This window comes from Bombina bombina, chromosome 2, assembly GCF_027579735.1.
Source record: "Bombina bombina isolate aBomBom1 chromosome 2, aBomBom1.pri, whole genome shotgun sequence".
NCBI lineage: Eukaryota > Metazoa > Chordata > Amphibia > Anura > Bombinatoridae > Bombina > Bombina bombina.
The window spans coordinates 928,993,216-929,014,757 of NC_069500.1; the positions used below are offsets into that span (position 1 = coordinate 928,993,216).

The window sequence follows — 21,542 nt, forward strand, 5'->3', positions numbered from 1 at the left end:
TGATTATATCTTTACTGTATATATTTATAAGGCTTATAGTTAATGACAATTTTCCAAGAGCTTTGGCGTGTAAAATTGATTGTAGTATACTTAAATGGACATGAGACACAAAATCCGATAGTGTACACTTTCCATTATATTTCTATAAATCAAATTGACTTTGTTCCCTTTGAATGATTTGTTCAAAAACATGATTTGCTAGCATGCTTTTAACAATGTTCTACATTTGTAAGAACACTAGATAGCAGCAATGTTTGCACAAACACCTGCCATATAGTGTTCTGGACACTTGCACACTACCTACCAAGATAAAGCATTCTATCAGAACACAGCAAATTTTATAAATGTAAATTGGCAGTTTTTTGTTGTTGTTTTTTTAGTGCATGCTCTGCTTGAATAATGAAAGAACAAATTTTGCCTATCATGGATAAAAGATCTCCTGAAAAGCACTCTTTGAATTGCTCTTAAATAATTTGGTCACCAGTAGATGTTTTTTTTTTGTCCAAACCTAGTAAAGAATAAGTGTTCACCAGCAAATCACAACACTGTTCTGTGATTGTTTTGTTTCCCCACAGCCCAAGCTATATAGATATGGAGAGTGCCTGAAGATAATGTGCAGAAATAGATAAGTACCTCCCCCAAGAACAGATCTTCAGCTGCCTGATTTCCTTCCTCATCACTTTCACTTGCTTGATCAGTTTCTTTCAAAACCTTTGTTTTTGCATCAGAGAAGATATGAAGAGTTAAAAGAATAAAAGCAGGGGGAGAGAGAATCACATTAGGAAAGATTTAAATAAAAAAAAAAAAAAACTCAAGATGGGGAATAATAATGAATCAACAACATGGAATATTTTTAAAAAAAAATCTCAAAGGATTTCATATACGTTTGAGTTTTCTTTTAAATTGGAACTTTGTAAATTATATGATGCAGTTACCCAGGTGCACATTTCTGGGAGCACGTGTAATTCAACAACTCCACCTTGAGCCAAAGAATATTAGAACAGAGATTAATAATTTGTGATTAATTCCTAAAGTTGTTAAAGTGATGGTAAATCCGGGCGTTTACCATCACCAAAAATAAACTGGACTTTCAGTGATGAGTTTCTTTAAAAAAAAAAAAAACAAAGGGTGCTAAACTCACCCTTTCTGTGCTTTGGATCGTAGCTAAAGTCAGCAACAGAAGCAACAGCCCTAGTGCATATCTATTAAGCTACAAACAATTATACATTGGATCAAACATTCACAATCCATTGGTTTTATTTGATCATTAAAAAGTAGTGAAATGTAATTGGTTAATACATAATTTAACACAGACAAATGATTATCACTTTTTTAAGTCTCTATGTAATATTGCAATTTATGTAAATACCCTGCTCACACAACATTTATGCATCATTTTCTTTTAAAAAACTAAAGAGAAACTGCATAATTCATTTAAAGGGTAAACTTCTAGCACAAGCTTCATCTTTTACAATCTCTCCTCGGATTCTTCCCCTTCATCCTAACCAAAATAAATCGTGAACCGCCTCGTCTTGCTGCAGCAACTATAATCCATGTGACAAACCACCAAAATCTCATGTCTCCCAGCCTGAACCAATAGTCCGTAAGCTCTTATATGTGATGTATCAATAGTGAATCTTTTGTCACTGTAAAAACCTACTTATGTGCTGTTCTTTGAAATTTGGTGGCACCATACAAATAAATGATAAGAATAAAAACCTGATATCCATTTTAATAGTATGATTCTGCTAGCGCTTCTACTAGTGCTAATTCAAAGAAAGGTGGGCATACTGTTAAATATTTCTAAGTGGGCCGTACAACCCACACGATTTTTGGAATCCAGATCAATTTTATTAAAAGCAAGACCACACAAACCTACAGTGACGACGCCATCAGAAGACCAGTATATCAAGCTAAAGTCATCACAGACTAGAACTACATTTGCATCCGCAACTAGAAATGTTATATCCTGGTAAGCCAAAGCACAGACAAAAGACAATTGTTAAAGTAATGGCCTCTCAATAATACATTTGGCACAAAAACAAGTGTAAACATTTAGCATTGGCAAAACAATACAGAAAGACTGGGGGGGGGGGGATCGACAAATCAAAATCTGACATTTTTTCATTGCAATTGTTCATGTAATGCAACAGCAAAGTAGAGGTGAAACACCCTAGTGTGTAAAATCTATAACTAAATAATGAGTTTGAGAAAAGAAAGCAGGGACGTACAGCTTATTCTGAAGTTGATGACCTGCACAAGAACAATTACAATTTGACCAAAGAGAAGTACCACTATTTTGCAGAGGCATGAAACCCCTCCTAGTTTAAAGGGACACAATACCCCTTTTTTTTTTTTCTTTCATGATTCAGATAGAGAATACAATTTTAAAAGTTTCCAATTTACTTTTATTATCAAATTTGCTTAGTTATGTTATTCTTTGTTGAAGAGATATCTAGATAGGTAGCATGCGCATTTGGAGCGCTACATGACAGGAAATAGTGCTGCCTTCTAAAGCCTAACATTCTTGCAAAACTGCTGCCATATAGTGTTGCACACACGTGCACGCTCCTGAACTTACATTGCTGCTTTTCAACAAAGGATAACAAGAATCGAATAGGACTTCATAACAGAAGTACGTTGGAAAGTTGTTTAAAATGTTATGTTCTATTTGAATCATGTAAGAAAAACATTTGCATTTTATATCCCTTTAAAGTTGTGTAGAAGATGATTACAACAAATCTAGCATAAATCAAAATTGTGCCAGGCAAACGAATGGCATTGTTAAAAAAATATATATACATTCTTTTAGGTTCTAGGGACATACCCTTTTAAAAGCCTCTTAAAGTCTATGCTGAGGGGATTTATGGACAGACATTAATGACCTTCTATAAGTATTAAACAATCAGTGTGTGTGCCAGAGTTATGCACTTACAATTCCTGCCAGGAAGTGGAGGGAAAAGGGTGAGGTAAATTACAGGAATATGGGGTAAAATAAATCATTATATAACGCAAGTGGTTGTTGTTTTTTTAGCTTTTTACTACGCATAATTAAAATGTTATGACGACATTTCCTTCTCATGACAACATATGCACCAGGTGTGTTACTATTAATAGTGTTAGAATGATGTTAATTCTATTTTTTAACCCAAGTATACATTTGTTTTGCAAAGCATGCAGCAAGAAAGGTGTTAGTTTGATTACAGTAAAACATTTGTCAATTTACAGCAATTATTAAAAAAAGCATAAGAGAAAAAGGATAATACATCAGATGCATTACCCTTCAAACTAATATAACGGATAGAACATTAAAGGCACAGTCAAGTCCAAAAAAAACTTATTTTTCAAATAGGGCATGTAATTTTAAACAACTTTCCAATTTACTTTTATCAACAATTTTGCTTTGTTCTCTTGGTATTCTAGTTGAAAGCAAACCTAGGAAGGTGCATATGATAATTTCTAAGCCCTTGAAGGCCGCCTCTATTTTATTTACTTTTCACAGCAGGGGAGAGCAAGCTCATGTAGGCCATATAGATAGCATTGTGATCACGCCCGTGGCTAGTGGCAGACACTGCACTAATTGGCTAAAATGCAACTATATGCAAAATAACTAAAAGTCATGTGATTAGGAGTGGTCAGAAGATGCTTAGATACAAGTTAGTAACAGAAGTAAAAAGTGTACTAATATAACAGTGTTGGTTTTGCAAAAAACTGGGGAATGGGTAATAAAGGGATTATCTATCTTTTTAAACAACAAAAATTCTGGTGTTGACTGTCCCTTTAATAAGAATTTGCAGTGTTAGGTAACTTTTGATGTGGAGGAAATTTAGGTTCAGTCTGACTTAATTCAGGTGGTTTACAAAACAGTTAATTTAATACATTCCATGGTGGTTTAAGGAGTTTTACAAGATGTAAATCACTATCACAGGGATCAATAGGTATTTTTACAAAAAGTGATAGACTGAACTAGCAAATATACCAGAGCAGGGGTGTCAAATGTATTTGAGTCGTGAGCCATTTTCCATACAAGTGCAATTCACGCGGGCCACACACTATGTGCATTTCTTGATATTGCCGTTTGGCAATTGTATGGCGTGTCTTTTAATGTTATATTCTTTGGTAACACTAACCATTTCTTTGCAAATAATGCCAGTTTGCCACCCTTGTACCAGAGGTTTGAATATTAAATATAATTTTTTTTAAATGGATGCTCCTGTAATGAAAAAAATAGTTTGAGCTTGTAAAGGGTGTGACCATCACCACCACTAGAGCTTTGAAAGTGTTGAGCAACTAATCCCTAGGGATGTGCACAAGGATGCACTTCCTATTAAAGTGATATTAAACTGCTTGGTACAACTACAGTAGCATGTTTATTACTCACCCTGCTATTGTTTACACGCATGTGCCTGCAGCTCTCTTTAAATTAGTTCTCTTATTTTAACCCATTACAGAGGCCAGTTGGCAAAGATCTGCATCTTTCTACTGGGAGCCACCATCTTGGCACGTGCATATAACTGCATATTGTGCAAGGAATCATATAGAGAAATGCAGAGCTCCCTCGCTATATTGTGCACTCTAAACTGAAGTGCATGATCAGACTTGTACACAAATTCTGTCACATGGTACAAGATACTTAAATTCCAAGATCCGGCGCCCACTGTAAAGACGCAGAACACTTCACTTCAAGTGGCACTTATGAAGGGTCAAAATAAGAATAGCTTTGAAGAGAGCTGCAAGTACAAGAGGTAAAATAGCAGCATGGTGAATAGTAACCATGCTATTGTATGTGCACTTAGGAGTTCAATTATCCTTTAATTTTAATATCAATTTAAGTTTTAACTTTACAATTCTCACATAGCACATCTTGGCAACTAAAATATCACAAATATAGAGTCTGCATGTCCTTAGTGTACTAATTTAGTTTTCCGATTGTTTATACTGCTGGAGTTCAAGCCTTTCAAAAAGTAATAGACCTTGAGATTTCCAGTATATTCAACAACTGATATTTTGTTCATAAATATAAATTCTAAACTAGATGTAGGATAAAAACAGAGTGATAAAGGAAGCAGCCGATAAGAGTAGACTGCTGACAAGTGCTTACTGCTCAATAAAAAAAAATAGAAGAAGATTGCATTATGAAGTTATCACAAATAAAACCTGCAGATAAAACCGCTTCTGTCGATGTTGGATAATATAATCTTAACAAAGAGAAAACATGAATTCTTACCTCAGGCTCCTTATCGCCTGCATTTGTGTTGCTTAAAACTGATGCTATCTGTAAAGAGAAAGAAAAATAAATGCAGTTATTTTTTTTTTCCCTCTACATTTAACAGGAATAGAAAAATACTGATGCGCATACTTTGTAATAAAGTGCAATATTTCAACATCAGGACCTGTACACTTTAAAAGGGATATGAAACAGTGCTCCTTTAATAGAAAACAAATGTTAAATCCAAGTAAATAGACTGTGTTAAACGGCAACTTGTTTTTTTGCAAAATGAGCACTTAGAAATTCTCAATGTAGACACTGCATATAATTATATAAACATAGCAGGCATTACAGAAATTTTGCCACAGAAGCCCTAAACATGGGCAATAAATTGATTATAGCTAGATTAGATGTCTTTTAGCAACACTAAACAAAAAACCTGCTACTCTGCCTTTTTGTAGAGACCAAAGTCCCCTTGTGGTGTTGTAAAAGGAAGTAATGGACATAGCACAAATAAAATGGGAAAAAATGAAATAAAAAAAGGTTAAATTTTTTTTTTTTAAATGGTGAATAGATATTGCAATCATTTTTATTAAAGGGTCATAATAAAAACATACTATTCTCTATAAGGAAAAAAAACATTTTGGCAATACGTTTTATTTTGTCGTCAACCAAGTATATCAAAGTGTTACCTTCTTTGTAGAAAATATTCCCTTTATTCTTACTTTAGGGTTGGTGTCACCCGGTGCAGTAAGTTATGGTGTCACACCAAAGTAATGTTTTTTTAATGCAAGAAGAGGATTTCATAGAAAAGGCAAACTTCTCCAATGGACAGAAAGCAAACACACAAACACAAAAACAGAATTTATGCTTACCTGATAAATTACTTTCTCCAACGGTGTGTCCGGTCCACGGCGTCATCCTTACTTGTGGGATATTCTCTTCCCCAACAGGAAATGGCAAAGAGTCCCAGCAAAGCTGGTCACATGATCCCTCCTAGGCTCCGCCCACCCCAGTCATTCGACCGACGGACGGACAGGAGGAAATATATATAGAAGAAACCATATGATACCGTGGTGACTGTAGTTAGAGAAAATAATTCATCAGACCTGATTAAAAAACCAGGGCGGGCCGTGGACCGGACACACCGTTGGAGAAAGTAATTTATCAGGTAAGCATAAATTCTGTTTTCTCCAACATTGGTGTGTCCGGTCCACGGCGTCATCCTTACTTGTGGGAACCAATACCAAAGCTTTAGGACACGGATGAAGGGAGGGAGCAAATCAGGTCACCTAAATGGAAGGCACCACGGCTTGCAAAACCTTTCTCCCAAAAATAGCCTCCGAAGAAGCAAAAGTATCAAATTTGTAAAATTTGGCAAAAGTGTGCAGTGAAGACCAAGTCGCTGCCTTACATATCTGGTCAACAGAAGCCTCGTTCTTGAAGGCCCATGTGGAAGCCACAGCCCTAGTGGAGTGAGCTGTGATTCTTTCAGGAGGCTGCCGTCCGGCAGTCTCATAAGCCAATCGGATAATGCTTTTAAGCCAAAAGGAAAGAGAGGTAGAAGTCGCTTTTTGACCTCTCCTTTTACCAGAATAAACAACAAACAAGGAAGATGTTTGGCTGAAATCTTTAGTAGCCTCTAAATAGAATTTTAGAGCACGGACTACGTCCAAATTGTGTAACAAACGTTCCTTCTTTGAAACTGGATTCGGACACAAAGAAGGTACAACTATCTCCTGGTTAATATTTTTGTTGGAAACAACTTTCGGAAGAAAACCAGGCTTAGTACGCAAAACCACCTTATCTGCATGGAACACCAGATAGGGCGGAGAACACTGCAGAGCAGATAACTCTGAAACTCTTCTAGCAGAAGAAATTGCAACCAAAAACAAAACTTTCCAAGATAATAACTTAATATCTACGGAATGTAAGGGTTCAAACGGAACCCCTTGAAGAACTGAAAGAACTAGATTTAGACTCCAGGGAGGAGTCAAAGGTCTGTAAACAGGCTTGATCCTAACCAGAGCCTGAACAAATGCTTGAACATCTGGCACAGCTGCCAGTCTTTTGTGAAGTAAAACAGATAAAGCAGAGATCTGTCCCTTCAGAGAACTTGCAGATAATCCTTTCTCCAAACCTTCTTGTAGAAAGGATAGAATCTTAGGAATTTTTATCTTGTTCCATGGGAATCCTTTAGATTCACACCAACAGATATATTTTTTCCATATTTTATGGTAAATTTTTCTAGTTACAGGCTTTCTAGCCTGAATCAGAGTATCTATTACAGAATCTGAAAACCCACGCTTTGATAAAATCAAGCGTTCAATCTCCAAGCCGTCAGTTGGAGGGAAACCAGATTCGGATGTTCGAATGGACCCTGAACAAGAAGGTCCTGTCTCAAAGGTAGCTTCCATGGTGGAGCCGATGACATATTCACCAGGTCTGCATACCAAGTCCTGCGTGGCCACGCAGGAGCTATCAAGATCACTGAGGCCCTATCCTGATTGATCCTGGCTACCAGCCTGGGGATGAGAGGAAACGGTGGGAATACATAAGCTAGGTTGAAGGTCCAAGGTGCTACTAGTGCATCTACTAGGGTCGCCTTGGGATCCCTGGATCTGGACCCGTAGCAAGGAACCTTGAAGTTCTGACGAGACGCCATCAGATCCATGTCTGGAATGCCCCATAATTGAGTTATTTGGGCAAAGATTTCCGGATGGAGTTCCCACTCCCCCGGATGGAATGTCTGACGACTCAGAAAATCCGCTTCCCAATTTTCCACTCCTGGGATGTGGATCGCAGACAAGTGGCAGGAGTGATTCTCCGCCATTGAATTATCTTGGTCACTTCTTTCATCGCCAGGGAAGTCCTTGTTCCCCCCTGATGATTGATATATGCAACGGTCGTCATGTTGTCTGACTGAAACCTTATGAATTTGGCCTTTGCTAGTTGAGGCCAAGCTCTGAGAGCATTGAATATCGCTCTCAGTTCCAGAATGTTTATCGGGAGAAGAGACTCTTCCCGAGACCATAGACCCTGAGCTTTCAGGGATTCCCAGACCGCGCCCCAGCCCACTAGGCTGGCGTCGGTCGTGGTAATGACCCACTCTGGTCTGCGGAAGCTCATTCCCTGTGACAGATTGTCCAGGGTCAGCCACCAACGGAGTGAATCTCTGGTCTTTTGATCTACTTGAATCGTCGGAGACAAGTCTGTATAATCCCCATTCCACTGTCTGAGCATGCACAGTTGTAATGGTCTTAGATGAATTCGTGCAAAAGGAACTATGTCCATTGTTGCAACCATCAATCCTATTACTTCCATGCACTGCGCTATGGAAGGACGAGGAACAGAGTGAAGTACTTGACAAGAGCTTAGAAGTTTTGATTTTCTGACCTCTGTCAGAAAAATCCTCATTTCTAAGGAATCTATTATTGTTCCCAAGAAGGGAACTCTTGTTGACGGGGACAGAGAACTTTTTTCTTTGTTCACCTTCCATCCGTGAGATCTGAGAAAGGCTAGGACGATGTCCGTATGAGCCTTTGCTTTTGACAGGGACGACGCTTGAATCAGGATGTCGTCCAAGTAAGGTACTACTGCAATGCCCCTTGGTCTTAGAACCGCTAGAAGGGACCCTAGTACCTTTGTGAAAATCCTTGGAGCAGTGGCTAATCCGAATGGAAGTGCCACAAACTGGTAATGCTTGTCCAGAAAAGCGAACCTTAGGAACTGATGATGTTCCTTGTGGATAGGAATATGTAGGTACGCATCCTTTAAATCCACGGTAGTCATAAATTGATTTTCCTGGATAGTAGGTAGGATCGTTCGAATAGTTTCCATTTTGAACGATGGTACCCTGAGAAATTTGTTTAGGATCTTTAGATCCAAAATTGGTCTGAATGTTCCCTCTTTTTTGGGAACTATGAACAGATTGAAATAAAATCCCATTCCTTGTTCTCTTATTGGAACTGGATGTATCACTCCCATCTTTAACAGGTCTTCTACACAATGTAAGAATGCCTGTCTCTTTATTTGGTTTGAAGATAATTGAGACCTGTGGAACCTTCCCCTTGGGGGTAGTTCCTTGAATTCCAGGAGATAACCTTGAGAAACTATTTCTAGCGCCCAAGGATCCTGAACATCTCTTGCCCAAGCCTGAGCAAAGAGAGAAAGTCTGCCCCCCACTAGATCCGGTCCCGGATCGGGGGCTATCCCTTCATGCTGTTTTGGTAGCAGTGGTAGGCTTCTTGGCCTGCTTACCCTTGTTCCAGCCTTGCATTGGTTTCCAGGCTGGTTTGGGTTGTGAAGTATTACCCTCTTGCTTAGAGGATACAGAATTAGAGACTGGTCCGTTTCTGCGAAAGGGACGAAAATTAGGCTTATTTTTAGCCTTAAAAGACCTATCCTGTGGGAGGGCGTGGCCCTTTCCCCCAGTGATGTCTGAAATAATATCTTTCAAATCAGGTCCAAATAATGTTTTACCTTTGAAAGGAATGTTAAGCAATTTTGTCTTGGAAGACACATCCGCTGACCAAGACTTTAGCCAAAGCACTCTGCGCGCCACGACAGCAAACCCTGAATTTTTCGCCGCTAATCTAGCTAATTGCAAAGCGGCATCTAAAACAAAAGAGTTAGCCAATTTAAGTGCTTGAACTTTGTCCATAACCTCCTCATACGAAGATTCTTTACTGAGCGATTTTTCTAGTTCCTCGAACCAGAAACACGCTGCCGTAGTGACAGGAACAATGCATGAAATTGGTTGTAGAAGGTAACCTTGCTGTACAAAAATCTTTTTAAGCAAACCCTCTAATTTCTTATCCATAGGATCTTTGAAAGCACAACTATCTTCGATAGGAATAGTAGTGCGTTTGTTTAGAGTAGAAACCGCCCCCTCGACCTTGGGGACTGTCTGCTATATTCTAGGGTCGACTATAGGAAATAATTTCTTAAATATAGGGGGGGGAACAAAAGGTATGCCGGGCCTTTCCCACTCTTTATTTACTATGTCCGCCACCCGCTTGGGTATAGGAAAAGCGTCGGGGGGCACCGGAACCTCTAGGAACTTGTCCATCTTACATAATTTCTCTGGAATGACCAAATTGTCACAATCATCCAGAGTAGATAACACCTCCTTAAGCAGTGCGCGGAGATGTTCTAATTTAAATTTAAATGTCACAACATCAGGTTCAGCTTGATGAGAAATTTTTCCTGAATCTGAAATTTCTCCATCAGACAAAACCTCCCTCATGGCCCCTTGAGATTGGTGTGAGGGTATGTCAGAACAGTTATCATCAGCGTCCTCTTGCTCTTCAGTGTTTAAAACAGAGCAATCGCGCTTTCTCTGATAAGTAGGCATTTTGGATAAAAGATTTGCTATGGAGTTATCCATTACAGCCGTTAATTGTTGCATGGTAATAAGTATTGGCGCACTAGATGTACTAGGGGCCTCCTGTGTGGGCATAACTGGTGTAGACACAGTAGGAGATGATGTAGTATCAGGTTTACTCCCCTCATCTGAGGAATCATCTTGGGCAATATCATTATCTGTTGCATTACTGTCCTTACTTTGTTTGGACACTATGGCACAATTATCACATAAATTTAAATGGGGAGACACATTGGCTTTCATACATATAGAACATAGCTTATCTGATGGTACAGACATGTTAAACAGGCTTAAACTTGTCAACAAAGCACAAAAAAAGTTTTAAAATAAAACCGTTACTGTCACTTTAAATTTCAAACTGAAAACACTTTATTACTGAATATGTGAAAACGTATGAAGGAATTGTTCAAAATTCACCAAAATTTCACCACAGTGTCTTAAAGCATTAAAAGTATTGCACACCAAATTTCAGAGCTTTAACCCTTAAATTAACGGAACCGGAGCCGTTTTTACATTTAACCCCTATACAGTCCCAGAATGAGGCTCTGTCTATAACTAGAAAGGCCCCCATCTGAAAAACAGAATTTATGTTTACCTGATAAATTACTTTCTCCAACGGTGTGTCCGGTCCACGGCGTCATCCTTACTTGTGGGATATTCTCTTCCCCAACAGGAAATGGCAAAGAGCCCAGCAAAGCTGGTCACATGATCCCTCCTAGGCTCCGCCTACCCCAGTCATTCGACCGACGTTAAGGAGGAATATTTGCATAGGAGAAACCATATGGTACCGTGGTGACTGTAGTTAAAGAAAATAAATTATCAGACCTGATTAAAAAACCAGGGCGGGCCGTGGACCGGACACACCGTTGGAGAAAGTAATTTATCAGGTAAACATAAATTCTGTTTTCTCCAACATAGGTGTGTCCGGTCCACGGCGTCATCCTTACTTGTGGGAACCAATACCAAAGCTTTAGGACACGGATGAAGGGAGGGAGCAAATCAGGTCACCTAAATGGAAGGCACCACGGCTTGCAAAACCTTTCTCCCAAAAATAGCCTCAGAAGAAGCAAAAGTATCAAACTTGTAAAATTTGGTAAAAGTGTGCAGTGAAGACCAAGTCGCTGCCCTACATATCTGATCAACAGAAGCCTCGTTCTTGAAGGCCCATGTGGAAACCACAGCCCTAGTGGAATGAGCCGTGATTCTTTCGGGAGGCTGCCGTCCGGCAGTCTCGTAAGCCAATCTGATGATGCTTTTAATCCAAAAAGAGAGAGAGGTAGAAGTTGCTTTTTGACCTCTCCTTTTACCGGAATAAACAACAAACAAGGAAGATGTTTGTCTAAAATCCTTTGTAGCATCTAAATAGAATTTTAGAGCGCGAACAACATCCAAATTGTGCAACAAACGTTCCTTCTTTGAAACTGGTTTCGGACACAGAGAAGGTACGATAATCTCCTGGTTAATGTTTTTGTTAGAAACAACTTTTGGAAGAAAACCAGGTTTAGTACGTAAAACCACCTTATCTGCATGGAACACCAGATAAGGAGGAGAACACTGCAGAGCAGATAATTCTGAAACTCTTCTGGCAGAAGAAATTGCAACTAAAAACAAAACTTTCCAAGATAATAATTTAATATCAACGGAATGCAAGGGTTCAAACGGAACCCCCTGAAGAACTGAAAGAACTAAATTGAGACTCCAAGGAGGAGTCAAAGGTTTGTAAACAGGCTTAATTCTAACCAGAGCCTGAACAAAGGCTTGAACATCTGGCACCGCAGCCAGTTTTTTGTGAAGTAACACCGACAAGGCAGAAATCTGTCCCTTCAGGGAACTTGCAGATAATCCTTTTTCCAATCCTTCTTGAAGGAAGGATAGAATCCTAGGAATCTTAACCTTGTCCCAAGGGAATCCTTTAGATTCACACCAACAGATATATTTTTTCCAAATTTTGTGGTAAATCTTTCTAGTTACAGGCTTTCTGGCCTGAACAAGAGTATCGATAACAGAATCTGAGAACCCTCGCTTCGATAAAATCAAGCGTTCAATCTCCAAGCAGTCAGCTGGAGTGAAACCAGATTCGGATGTTCGAACGGACCCTGAACAAGAAGGTCTCGTCTCAAAGGTAGCTTCCAAGGTGGAGCCGATGACATATTCACCAGATCTGCATACCAAGTCCTGCGTGGCCACGCAGGAGCTATCAAGATCACCGACGCCCTCTCCTGATTGATCCTGGCTACCAGCCTGGGGATGAGAGGAAACGGCGGGAACACATAAGCTAGTTTGAAGGTCCAAGGTGCTACTAGTGCATCCACTAGAGCCGCCTTGGGATCCCTGGATCTGGACCCGTAGCAAGGAACTTTGAAGTTCTGACGAGAGGCCATCAGATCCATGTCTGGAATGCCCCACAGCTGAGTGACTTGGGCAAAGATTTCCGGATGGAGTTCCCACTCCCCCGGATGCAATGTCTGACGACTCAGAAAATCCGCTTCCCAATTTTCCACTCCTGGGATGTGGATAGCAGACAGGTGGCAGGAGTGAGACTCCGCCCATAGAATGATTTTGGTCACTTCTTCCATCGCTAGGGAACTCCTTGTTCCCCCCTGATGGTTGATGTACGCAACAGTTGTCATGTTGTCTGATTGAAACCGTATGAACTTGGCCCTCGCTAGCTGAGGCCAAGCCTTGAGAGCATTGAATATCGCTCTCAGTTCCAGAATATTTATCGGTAGAAGAGATTCTTCCCGAGACCAAAGACCCTGAGCTTTCAGGGATCCCCAGACCGCGCCCCAGCCCATCAGACTGGCGTCGGTCATGACAATGACCCACTCTGGTCTGCGGAATGTCATCCCTTGTGACAGGTTGTCCAGGGACAGCCACCAACGGAGTGAGTCTCTGGTCCTCTGATTTACTTGTATCTTCGGAGACAAGTCTGTATAGTCCCCATTCCACTGACTGAGCATGCACAGTTGTAATGGTCTTAGATGAATGCGCGCAAAAGGAACTATGTCCATTGCCGCTACCATCAACCCGATCACTTCCATGCACTGAGCTATGGAAGGAAGAGGAACGGAATGAAGTATCCGACAAGAGTCTAGAAGTTTTGTTTTTCTGGCCTCTGTTAGAAAAATCCTCATTTCTAAGGAGTCTATAATTGTTCCCAAGAAGGGAACCCTTGTTGACGGGGATAGAGAACTCTTTTCCACGTTCACTTTCCATCCGTGAGCTCTGAGAAAGGCCAGGACGATGTCCGTGTGAGCCTTTGCTTGAGGAAGGGACGACGCTTGAATCAGAATGTCGTCCAAGTAAGGTACTACAGCAATGCCCCTTGGTCTTAGCACAGCTAGAAGGGACCCTAGTACCTTTGTGAAAATCCTTGGAGCAGTGGCTAATCCGAAAGGAAGCGCCACGAACTGGTAATGTTTGTCCAGGAATGCGAACCTTAGGAACCGATGATGTTCCTTGTGGATAGGAATATGTAGATACGCATCCTTTAAATCCACCGTGGTCATGAATTGACCTTCCTGGATGGAAGGAAGAATAGTTCGAATGGTTTCCATCTTGAACGATGGAACCTTGAGAAACTTGTTTAAGATCTTGAGATCTAAGATTGGTCTGAACGTTCCCTCTTTTTTGGGAACTATGAACAGATTGGAGTAGAACCCCATCCCTTGTTCTCTTAATGGAACAGGATGAATCACTCCCATTTTTAACAGGTCTTCTACACAATGTAAGAATGCCTGTCTTTTTATGTGGTCTGAAGACAACTGAGACCTGTGGAACCTCCCCCTTGGGGGAAGTCCCTTGAATTCCAGAAGATAACCTTGGGAGACTATTTCTAGCGCCCAAGGATCCAGAACATCTCTTGCCCAAGCCTGAGCGAAGAGAGAGAGTCTGCCCCCCACCAGATCCGGTTCCGGATCGGGGGCCAACATTTCATGCAGTCTTGGTAGCAGTGGCAGGTTTCTTGGCCTGCTTTCCCTTGTTCCAGCCTTGCATTGGTCTCCAAGCTGGCTTGGCTTGAGAAGTATTACCCTCTTGCTTAGAGGACGTAGCACCTTGGGCTGGTCCGTTTCTACGAAAGGGACGAAAATTAGGTTTATTTTTTGCCTTGAAAGGCCGATCCTGAGGAAGGGCGTGGCCCTTACCCCCAGTGATATCAGAGATAATCTCTTTCAAGTCAGGGCCAAACAGCGTTTTCCCCTTGAAAGGAATGTTAAGTAGCTTGTTCTTGGAAGACGCATCAGCCGACCAAGATTTCAACCAAAGCGCTCTGCGCGCCACAATAGCAAACCCAGAATTCTTAGCCGCTAACCTAGCCAATTGCAAAGTGGCGTCTAGGGTGAAAGAATTAGCCAATTTGAGAGCATTGATTCTGTCCATAATCTCCTCATAAGGAGGAGAATCACTATCGACCGCCTTTATCAGCTCATCGAACCAGAAACATGCGGCTGTAGCGACAGGGACAATGCATGAAATTGGTTGTAGAAGGTAACCCTGCTGAACAAACATCTTTTTAAGCAAACCTTCTAATTTTTTATCCATAGGATCTTTGAAAGCACAACTATCCTCTATGGGTATAGTGGTGCGTTTGTTTAAAGTGGAAACCGCTCCCTCGACCTTGGGGACTGTCTGCCATAAGTCCTTTCTGGGGTCGACCATAGGAAACAATTTTTTAAATATGGGGGGAGGGACGAAAGGAATACCGGGCCTTTCCCATTCTTTATTAACAATGTCCGCCACCCGCTTGGGTATAGGAAAAGCTTCTGGGAGCCCCGGCACCTCTAGGAACTTGTCCATTTTACATAGTTTCTCTGGGATGACCAACTTGTCACAATCATCCAGAGTGGATAATACCTCCTTAAGCAGAATGCGGAGATGTTCCAACTTAAATTTAAATGCAATCACATCAGGTTCAGCCTGTTGAGAAATGTTCCCTGAATCAGTAATTTCTCCCTCAGACAAAACCTCCCTGGCCCCATCAGACTGGGTTAGGGGCCCTTCAGAGATATTAATATCAGCGTCGTCATGCTCTTCAGTATCTAAAACAGAGCAGCCGCGCTTACGCTGACAAGTGTTCATTTTGGCTAAAATGTTTTTGACAGAATTATCCATTACAGCCGTTAATTGTTGCATAGTAAGGAGTATTGGCGCGCTAGATGTACTAGGGGCCTCCTGAGTGGGCAAGACTCGTGTAGACGAAGGAGGGAATGATGCAGTACCATGCTTACTCCCCTCACTTGAGGAATCATCTTGGGCATCATTGTCATTATCACATAAATCACATTTATTTAAATGAATAGGAATTCTGGCTTCCCCACATTCAGAACACAGTCTATCTGGTAGTTCAGACATGTTAAACAGGCATAAACTTGATAACAAAGTACAAAAAACGTTTTAAAATAAAACCGTTACTGTCACTTTAAATTTTAAACTGAACACACTTTATTACTGCAATTGCGAAAAAACATGAAGGAATTGTTCAAAATTCACCAAATTTTCACCACAGTGTCTTAAAGCCTTAAAAGTATTGCACACCAAATTTGGAAGCTTTAACCCTTAAAATAACGGAACCGGAGCCGTTTTTAAACTTTAACCCCTTTACAGTCCCTGGTATCTGCTTTGCTGAGACCCAACCAAGCCCAAAGGGGAATACGATACCAAATGACGCCTTCAGAAAGTCTTTTCTAAGTATCAGAGCTCCTCTCACATGCGACTGCATGCCATGCCTCTCAAAAACAAGTGCGCCACACCGGCGCGAAAATGAGGCTCTGCTTATGCTTTGGGAAAGCCCCTAAGGAATGAGGTGTCTAATACAGTGCCTGCCGATATTATTATATCAAAATACCCAGATAAAATGATTCCTCAAGGCTAAATATGTGTTAATAATGAATCGATTTAGCCCAGAAAAAGTCTACAGTCTTAATAAGCCCTTGTGAAGCCCTTATTTACGATCGTAATAAACATGGCTTACCGGATCCCATAGGGAAAATGACAGCTTCCAGCATTACATCGTCTTGTTAGAATGTGTCATACCTCAAGCAGCAAGAGACTGCACACTGTTCCCCCAACTGAAGTTAATTGCTCTCAACAGTCCTGTGTGGAACAGCCATGGATTTTAGTTACGGTTGCTAAAATCATTTTCCTCATACAAACAGAAATCTTCATCTCTTTTCTGTTTCTGAGTAAATAGTACATACCAGCACTATTTCAAAATAACAAACTCTTGATTGAATAATAAAAACTACAGTTAAACACTAAAAAACTCTAAGCCATCTCCGTGGAGATGTTGCCTGTACAACGGCAAAGAGAATGACTGGGGTAGGCGGAGCCTAGGAGGGATCATGTGACCAGCTTTGCTGGGCTCTTTGCCATTTCCTGTTGGGGAAGAGAATATCCCACAAGTAAGGATGACGCCGTGGACCGGACACACCTATGTTGGAGAAAAGGTGTCCAACACAGTGCCTGCCGTTTTTCTAAACGTTCCCCAAGATTATAATACCAATAAATAGTTAGAATCTGCATAATATGCCTAGTAAAGCAATTGTTTTAGCCCAGAAAAATGTCTACCAGTTTTTAAGCCCTTTTTGAAGCCCTTTATTCTTTTATGTTTGTTTAACTAAGAAAATGGCTTACCGGTCCCCATGAGGGGAAATGACAGCCTTCCAGCATTACATGGTCTTGTTAGAAATATGGCTAGTCATACCTTAAGCAGAAAAGACTGCTAACTGTTTCCCCCAACTGAAGTTACTTCATCTCAACAGTCCTGTGTGGAAACAGCAATCGATTTTAGTTACTGTCTGCTAAAATCATCTTCCTCTCACAAACAGAAATCTTCATCCTTTTCTGTTTCAGAGTAAATAGTACATACCAGCACTATTTTAAAATAACAAACACTTGATAGAAGAATAAAACTACATTTAAACACCAAAAAACTCTTAACCATCTCCGTGGAGATGTTGCCTGTGCAACGGCAAAGAGAATGACTGGGGTGGGCGGAGCCTAGGAGGGATCATGTGACCAGCTTTGCTGGGCTCTTTGCCATTTCCTGTTGGGGAAGAGAATATCCCACAAGTAAGGATGACGCCGTGGACCGGACACACCAATGTTGGAGAAAACACACACACAGACACATATAAAAACACACTCCGATGCACACACAAACACTTGGAAACACACTCGGACACACGCAAAAACACACACACAAAAACACTCAGGCACACACACACATACAAAATATGTAAACTGCACTGCATTAATTATAAAGCTCATGCCTAGAGCTGCTCCCTGGCTCAGCAGAGCATCAACTGAAAGATAAACAGTGCACTCTAAAAATAACTCACTAAAGAAAAGGTTTGGGCATGCGAACTATGAAATTTCTGCTTCCTGACTCTGTTCCAAGTCCGTCAGTGCACAGCCCCGGGCCACGTCCCTACCGCTTCTTATGGCCAATCACCACCTCTGCACTCTGCCCACCCCCGACCGCCCTCCCCTCCTATCTCTTCAGAGTGCACTTAGTGTACCGTAACCGTACCAGTCTGGTGGGCATCATACGTGGCTCCTTCACTTTAGAGACAGTGTCATGCGGTCAGGTGCCAGGCATCCCCCTCATGATTTCCCGGTTCCCGTTTAGAGAGACAGCACAGCAGTGAGTGACTCCCCACGTCACTGAGCAGTAAGCACAGATAGGCAGGCAGGTTTAGGCTAGCAGCGCAACTTTGCAAGCCCCACGGCATGCCCACAACATTCATAGTGAAATTAGGCAGGAGAGAAGCAAAGTAAAAACAGGCAAAAGCAGCCGGGAAAACTATTTGGCGAAATTGCGGCGCAGGCTCAAGGGGCAAAAAAAAAAATTAAGTGTGTCTACAACTTCCCCAGTCCCACTAATGTTCATAACTGCTGGCCCCTCTAATAAAAAAATCTATGCATCTCTACATTGTATTTCTTTGATTTTCAATAAAATAAAAATTTTGCTGGTGGTGTCACCCCCTGGAGGGTGTCACCCGGGTGCGGTCCGCACCCCCCCACCCCCCTAGTAACACCACTGTTACTTTCAAAACACTTGTTGAAAAAGAGTGAATCATTTTGGATCTACAGTTTGGAATCTCTGCACCCAAGAGATATGAAGAGAGAGCTAGATTATCTCATTTTGTAGGGTGAAAATGTATATAGAGCAATTGTTGGTAAAATTTCAAATACATTTGTTTTTATTGTAATGTGAAGATTGAACCACTCGGTGGCAGTGTTTTAATGAATAAATGAATATATGCCCTCTGCCATAGCAATGATGGGTTAAAAGAGGAGGGGCGTGTCACCAGGGGTGGAATGGTGCGTGTGTGTGTATGTGAGATAGATATATATATATATATATATATATATATATATATATATACACATATACAGGTGGCCCTCGGCTTACAACGGTTCAATTTGCACCATTTCAGAATAACAACCTTCAATGTGACTGCTATTGAAAAGTATTGAGAAGCATTGCATTAATTAAAATAGCCAGTAGGTGGAGCTGTCCACTTGTGTTGCAGCAAAGATATGCAAGCCAAGCAAGCTGAAATTAATCCGTTTAACCAGACCTGAGCTATCGAGCAATTTGCAAATGAACAAGATGTTCCTGTCTATAAATCAGTCCAGATTGGAATGCATAGAAAGAACTGTTTGCAGAAAAATGAAAGTAAAGTCTGTGTTGTGTGATTATTGTATTAGGTTTATAATGCTGTTTAGCAAATGTTTTTGTTAATTTAACTTAGTTTAATTATATATTCTGTGTTGTGTGATTATTTTATTAGGTTTATAATGCTGTTTAGCATTTACAGTCTTCATTTCAAAGTTTTAAAAAATAATGTATTAGGTGTTACTTATGCCAATTTTGAGAGGGGCCTGGAACCTAACTCCCTCACTTCCCATTGACTAACATTATAAACTGGGTTTCAATTTACAACGGTTTCAATTTACAACCATTCCTTCTGGAACCTAAGCCCAGCGTAAACTGAGGGCTACCTGTGTGTATATATATATATATAAATAAAAGACGACTTTGGAAAAGAGCAGTGCTGCCTGGCTGGACTTTCTTTTTTCAAAACACCCACAATGTTTCCTCCCCGAATTGCTAGGACCAATCAAGCAGTACTGCCCTGCTTCTGCTCTCATAATAGAAAATCAAAGCACAGTGCAAGGAAATCTGCTCAGATTGAGCTGCAGTCACTGGGTGACGCTTAGTTACCTATTATATGTCAGAGCTATCAGAGAAAGCGGATTGGTGGCTGGTGTATGAGCATATTCATGCACTGTTCAGCCTCCGAATGCTACTGAAAGATTAATCTATAGATATGGGTAGTCTGCGCATGAGCAATAGCACTGCTATTGGACTTTAAAAGCAAAATTTTGGAGGGCAGTGGAACACTTACATGTTTAATAGAAAAATAACTAACTCCAAAAAAGTAATACAGGTGGCCCTCGTTTTACAACGGTTCAATTTACACCGTTTCAGAATAACAACCTTTTTTTCCAGTCATGTGACTGATATTGAAAAGCATTGAGAAGCAGTGCATTTATTAAAATAGCCAGTAGGTGGAGCTGCCCGCTTGTGTTGCAGCAAAGCGAAGCAAGCTGAAATTAATCAGTTTAACCAGATCTGAGCTATAGAGCAGATTTCAAAGGAACAAGAGCTCCCTGTCTATAAATCAGTCCAGATTGAAATGCATAGAAAGAACTGTTTGCAAAAAAAATGCAGATGAAGTCTGTGTTGTGTGATTACTTTATTAGTTTTATAATGCTGTTTAGCACATGTTTTTGTTCATTTAACTTCGTTTAATTATATATTCTGTGTTGTGTAATTATTTTATTAGGTTTATAATGCTGTTTAGCATTTAAAGTCTTCATTTCAAAGCTTTAAAAATAATGTACTAGGTGTTACTTATGACAATTTTGAGAGGGGTCTGGAACCTATCTCCCTCACTTCCCATTGACTTACATTATAAACTGGGTTTCAATTTACAACGGTTTCTATTTACAACCATTCCTTCTGGAACCTAACCCCGACGTAAACTGAGGGCTACCTGTAATACATATCAATTATATAAATGTAAAAGCATGTTTATTTTTCAAAAACTGTCTATTTTTCCAAAATGTCTATAATGCCCCTGTAAGTATAAGCTACTGCTTAGTGCTTTTTTATTACAATAAAACAAAACTTTTATATCACTTTCAGTTAGTTTAACCTTGTATCTTTATGGGTTTTCTTGTTAATAATAGCACAGTCCCTTCCTCCTCCTGGAAATAGCTCCAGAGTCGAGAATGCCCTATTAATAACACAATCCCCATAGAAAGACCTTAATGGGTTAAAATAAGGATTGGGCTGACATCACTAAGAATACACGGAAGAGTGGGATAGAGAGTATGAATACTAATGAACTGCTGCATCCTGTAGCACTCTCCAGCAGTATGAAAGGATGTCCAAAGAGTAGTTATTTGTATCGATCTATACATTAAGATTATGTAATTAGGTATTATATACAATTATTATTTTTTATATGTCCTAAAACAAACAGCTAACTGGATATAGTAATTTAAACATTAAATACGCCCTAGACCAAATGATCTATATATGAAAAAAAGAAAAAAAAGAGTGTGTGTGTGGTTTAAATATTAAACAAATAAGTGAAACATTTCAGTATTAATGTTGTAACCTAGGTTTCCATTGCTGGTTTCTTATATTACATCATCTGCTGAGATCAGTTAGGCAAAGTTCTAAACAAGTTGCTTGAATTACAATTTCAAAGTGTTAAATGACCCTTTAACAGCTTCATTTTCCATTTAAGAAAAACACAAGCTCCCTTGTGATGAATGCTGAGACATCTTACTTTGTCACAAATAGATACAAGTTTAACATAATAATTGCAGCAGACCATGAATATCTTTTAGAGGAAGCAATATAAG

At 40.3% G+C, this 21,542-nt stretch overlaps 1 protein-coding gene across 10 annotated transcripts in view; it reads right to left on the reverse strand.

Moving 5' to 3' along the window:
* The window catches only part of SEC31A (SEC31 homolog A, COPII coat complex component), a 211,049-nt gene that overhangs the window by 90,684 nt on the left and 98,823 nt on the right, over positions 1-21,542 (reverse strand). For 9 of the 10 annotated variants that reach the window (XM_053703367.1, XM_053703358.1, XM_053703360.1 and 6 more), the window contains 2 exons: positions 5,228-5,275; positions 634-711 (listed from right to left, as the gene is read on the reverse strand). In XM_053703367.1, the coding sequence (XP_053559342.1) occupies positions 634-711; positions 5,228-5,275 (126 nt within the window). The remainder of the gene's footprint in view (positions 1-633; positions 712-5,227; positions 5,276-21,542) is intronic. The other variant, XM_053703361.1, reaches the window with a different exon arrangement.